Below are 5,588 nucleotides of genomic sequence, written 5' to 3' on the forward strand. Positions count from 1 at the left end.
GTCCTGGAACTCACTCTGTAGACCAGGCTGGCCTCGAACTCAGAAATCTGCCTGCCTCTGCCTCCCAAGTGCTGGGATTAAAGGTGTGCGCCACCACACCCGGCTATCAGCTAGTTTCTTACAGATATGCTACAGTGGTCTGAGAAATTAAAATCTCTCCTGATTAATGGTAACACTGGTGGCTTTTTGTTGTTTCGTCATCAAACTCATCTGCTGAGTAAATCCTGATCATGATGAGTACTGGGGAGGGAGGGTGATAGCTTTATGTTTAAACTGATAAGAGAAACTTTCCTGTAGAAAGTGCCTAAGGTATGATCATCATGAACTCTCTAGACTATGTCCATATCCAGGTCTCAGCACTCAGGACACCTGGCTGTGGTACAGTTTAGAACTGTGTCCTGAACTGGTCTACCTTCCTATTTTTGTCTTTAGATGTCATCTAATCCTGGAAATTCCATCCTTTTCTTCTTGAAACTCCTGTATGGTTTCTCTGAAACTTTGTCCATGACAGATGAGAAGAGAAAGGTTTACATTCCCCCTGCTGGTCTCTAACAAAGAGAAATGTAGCAGTTAGCACATGGCACAAAGGTTTCATTTAGAATTGAGGGCTCGCAAGATGGCACAATCAACCAATTGTTACAAAGACTAATGAACTGAGTTCAATCCCTGAAACCCATATGGTGGTTATCCTGTGACTTCCATAGGTAATCTGTGACACACACAGTCTTTTAAAAAGAAATAGGAATTGAAATGTGTTAATGGAACAAAATAGAGTTTCTGAACATATATCAATCTATATGTCAGGATATAAGGTGTGGTCATGTGAGACATGATAATGTGGAATATGATAAGAGGGACATTGCTAATCAAATTGTGTCCCAAAGCAACTTTATTTACTACTACATGTAGCACTTGTGTGTTAGAAACTGACAGACAAAAAAGGGAGGAGACAGTAATGAAAAGGCCTCTGGGTTGACCTGAGTATGTGGCTTCATCTTCTTTTCTAGGCTTTCTCCATTGCCTTGAGGCCATTGGATAATATCAGTCATGGATGAAGAAAATCCTGAAGCTGTTCCCAGGCCACCGGAGCAGAACACGGAGGTGGTCCCACCGAAAAAGTCAAAAAGCAAGAAGCCTGCCAATATTCTGATCTATTTGATTGACAGGCATCTGGGGAGGCCCAGAAATGATATGGATTTGTTTGAATGGGTTTGGACACTAAAATAGAGTTCACCCTCCAGAATACAGTGGCTGTTGCTAAAATCATGTTTATGTCTAAAAAGAAGTGAAGTAACAAGCCACTCTCATGTTTGATCCATTAAACTAGTCATTGCTACTACTTTTGGTACATTGTGTGTTTCTTGACTTGGCCTTCTTGGGTTGCATTGAACAGGATATTGTATCCATCTTGATATTCTTCTTGTAGAATCTCAAATTCAGTGACGATGGGGAGGTGGCATTGCACATCATGTCTCTTCTATTACTAGTCTGAAATGTAATTGCGTATGCTTAACTCTCTGGCACATAGCCATTCAGTACGAAAGAGTCCCTTCACTATCCATTTTACAGAGATATTCACTGCATCCCACTGTAAAACCCAACTGATTGCCCTGGTGAAATGGCACACTGGTGAGAGAAGAGCAGAGCTAGGCTGGAGTTTTGGACTATATGCCATCTAGAGTTGATCATTATTCCCAGAGATTTACACTGCAATGCATGGGAAAGAATTCCTTTGACTAAAGGGAATATAGATTATAATTATGTAATGACTCTCATTCAAAAAGCTCTATCCACTAATGGATGTGCTAAGCAATTCATATACACTCTGAGAAATTCCGAATGGGAATTGTGTAAGAAATTGGGCATCAACAAATGGCAAATTGTGGAGAGCTACACTTCAGTATCTGTCTAGACTGTTATTTCTGGGAGGACAAAGGGAGGGTTAGGTGTTATCACAGAACCCTTCTATGTCCCTCTTGTCGGGGGAGGCCACAAGGATTGGGGGTCAGACCTGAGAGGACTGTGAGGTGAGTGTAATTGAGATGCATTATGTGAAATTCCCAAATAATCAATAAAAATATTATGTTAGAAAAGAGTGACAAATCAGTTATGTTTATTTATTTGTTACATATATGTAACAATGGCTAAAGAGAGGAGTGATTTGGGGAGGGTATAGGGGCAGAAGAGCAGGCATGGGAAGGGTACGAGAGAGGAGGTGGAAATGATGTAATCATATTTTCATTAAACTTAAAAAAAATGACAAATGGGAGGGTTTAAAATGATGGCTCAGTGGTTAAAGAGCACTTGCTATTTTTCCAGAGGACCTGTGTTTGATTCACAGCACCCAGGTCAGGTGGTTCACAACTGCCTGTAACATTAGATCCAAGAGATCTGAAATTCTCTTCTAGCCTCAGGACACCCCCCCACACCCACACACCCATACATACCCTTTGTCCCTCTGTACATATGTGCATGCTAGAGGATGACATTTTTTACGTTCTTCTCCTCCCTCCTAGCCTTCCCATGTCTGCCTTTTGCCCCTATACCCTCTTGAATTCACTCCCTCCTCTTTTTTAATCACACATATGAATGAATAAACATCAATTAGTATGTGTATGTATATTAAAAGACAGAAAAAAATGACAGCAGAAAGCAGAAAGCCAAGAACTGGATTGAATGAGGATATAGGCAAGCCTAAGTAATGAGAAAGGTGGGAGGTTTCACCATTAAAATGAAAATATGTTCTAAACATCACCCCATTTATTGAAAGTGACATTTGAAAGCTGAATGTGTTGATGTGGATTTTTTATCCTAACATTTTGAAGAATGAGTCAGGGGGATACTGTGTTTCTAGCCAGCCTTGCCTTTATAGTAGTGGAAACAAGACTTAAAAAAATCCCAAGCCCAGCCCAGCAGTGGTGGTGCACCTCTTTAATCCCAGCACTTGGGAGGCAGAGGCAGGCGGATTTCTGAGTTCGAGGCCAGCCTGGTCTACACAGAGAAACCCTGTCTTGAAAAAACAAAAAAACAAAACAAAACAAATGAACAAACAAAAAACAAAAGAAACAAAGACAGATAGACAGATAGATGGGAGGGAGGGAGGGAGGGAGGGAGGAAGGAAGGGAGGGAGGGAGGGAGAGAAAGACAGAGCCTGAAGTCCCAGAAGCTTCCTACTTTTCTGACTGTCCCCTCTGTTGAACATTTGTTCACCTCTTGCTGGCTCTTTTCCTGTGCCTACATCCCAGTGGCAGTTATCCTTTTCTCCCTTAGTCTAATATCTTCTGGATCCTTATCAAGCATCACAACTTCACTTCTCTGGGTCACTTTCCATTCCTGCCCTTTACCTGTCTGTGCTCGGATTGTGTAGTGTCAGAGCACAGGTTCTAATCTCTATTCTCAGAGGTGCATGTCCCACTGAGGGACAATGGGTAGAATATACCCAAGTATTCCTGTGCCTATGACACTGGCTGGAGATGCTCAATCCAAGCCTTACTATGAAAGAAAGGCTGAGGAAGTGGGAGGGGACAAATGAGAACCAGAAACCAGAGAGCAAGACTCCTCCACCCCAAGGCTGCCCAGGGCACAAAGACCATACTTATGTTTATTTTTTTTAAATCACATGTATTTGTGTATATGGTGGCTGGAGCACAGACATTGCTACACAGGAGAACTTGCACAAGTCTCCCTAGAATGATCTGAATCGAAAATGGTGCCAATCGTAAAAGGAACCATACTCCAAGATGCCATGTCTAAATCCTGTCAGCACTCTGAGAAACACAAAAATAGTCTTCAAATGGAGAGAGATGGTGCTTTGTCAGTGATGGGTTCATGTGGTGGATCAAGGTGACTTGGGAGGTGTTGGGGGAAGCTGGAAGTGAACAACTGTGGGGATATTTTGTGGTCACAAACCATTCTCAGCATCCTAGTTGGAATAACATTTTCAAGTATTGCAAGGTACTGTTGAAGATCCGGGAAAACAGATAAAGATAAAATTCAGATATGTTTCAACTGCATGCCAATCTGTAATTATTTCTTTACAATTTTAAGTTAAACTTATTTAGACTGAATAATGTTACTTGTGTGTTATGTTTTTCAGGTTTAAGCATTTGGCATTGGATAACCAACTGGTATGTCCTGGAAAAATGGTTTCTTCCACACTGTCTTAGTCACGGTTTCTATTCCTGCACAAACATCATGACCAAGAAGCACTTGGGGAGGAAAGGGTTTATTCAGTTTACTCTTCCACATTGCTGTTGATCACCAAAGGAAGTCAGGACTGGAACTCAAACAGGTCAGGAAGCAGGAGCTGATGCAGAAGCCATGGAGGGATGTTCTTTACTGGCTTGCTTCCCCTGGCTTACTCAGCCTGCTCTCTTATAGAACCAAAGACTACCAGCCCAGGGATGGTCCCACCCACAAGGGGCCTTTCCACCTTGATCACTAATTGAGAAAATGCCTTACAGTTGGATCTCATGGAGGCGTTTCCCCAACTGAAGCTCCTTTCTCTGTGATAACTCCAGCTGTGTCAAGTTGACACAAAACTAGCCAGGACACACACCTTCTGTTAATTCTCTCTGTGTATTCATGGCTGTCCTGAAACTCACTCTGTAGACCAGGCTAGCCTCACTCAGAGATCTGTCTGCCTCTGCCTCCCAAATGCTGGGGCTAAAAGCATCAGCTACCATGACTAGCCTCTGTGGTTTAAAAAAAAACCATCTGTTTTTGTTGTCGTTTTTTTAAGATAGAGTCTCATGTAGTCCATGAAGGCTATAGGCCTGCTTATGTAGCCAAGGATGGCCTTGAACTCTCTCTATTTCCACCTTTTAAATGCTGGTGTGTGTCACTCACCTCACTCAAATTACTTAGACTAGCTTTGAACTTAGTTTGCTGGCCTGTGAGGCCTTGCACTTGCAATCCTACTGCATCAACCTGCCAGATACATGGAATTATGGGCTGGAGCTTCTAGAGCTGGATAGAACTTATTTCCTGTGGCTATGCTCCATGCTGCAGGTATTGGTGAGGTGATGACAGAGCTCTTCTTTTCCCCAAGTCCAGTGAGACTCCTTCATGGCTTTGGTATCTGAGACCCCATAGCTCACATGGCCTGGGCTTACACTCCTTTCAGTATTCAGGGCGCTAGATAAAAACCCAGTGAATTTCCTGGGACCTTCTAAGACAATAGCTTTTCTAAAGCACTCTGTTCTCAACCCACAATCTACATTATATTGTATCTTTCTCAAGGACAGAAAACTATGCCTTTGAAATGTTATCACCAGGAAGAAGAAGACTTCTGTTCTCCACTGCCTGTGGGGGATTGAGAAGTACCAACAGCTAAACTGTCAGTTAATTCCGATCCACATTAACTGCAACTAGCTCTTTGTCCCTTTTCTTTTTATTTTATTTTTAACTTTTTATTAGATATTTTCTTTATATACATTTCAAATGCTATCCTGAAAGTTCCCTATACCCTCCCCCCGCCCTGCTCCCCTACCCACCCACTCCTGCTTCTTGGCCCTGGCATTCCCCTGTACTCTGGCATATAAAGTTTTCTAGACCAAGGGCCTCTCTTCCCAATGATGGCCAACTAG

At 42.5% G+C, this 5,588-nt stretch overlaps 1 protein-coding gene across 1 annotated transcript in view; it reads left to right on the forward strand.

Annotated features, from left to right (window-relative positions):
• The window catches only part of LOC110287536 (embryonic testis differentiation protein), a 10,972-nt gene extending 9,633 nt beyond the window's left edge, over window positions 1–1,339 (forward strand). Inside the window, exon 2 of the mRNA XM_029472928.1 lies at window positions 1,008–1,339. Within this exon, the coding sequence (XP_029328788.1) occupies window positions 1,048–1,227 (180 nt within the window). The 5' untranslated portion in view covers window positions 1,008–1,047 and the 3' untranslated portion in view covers window positions 1,228–1,339. The remainder of the gene's footprint in view (window positions 1–1,007) is intronic.
• The last annotated feature ends 4,249 nt before the right edge of the window (window positions 1,340–5,588 follow it).

This window comes from Mus caroli, chromosome X (assembly GCF_900094665.2).
Source record: "Mus caroli chromosome X, CAROLI_EIJ_v1.1, whole genome shotgun sequence".
NCBI lineage: Eukaryota > Metazoa > Chordata > Mammalia > Rodentia > Muridae > Mus > Mus caroli.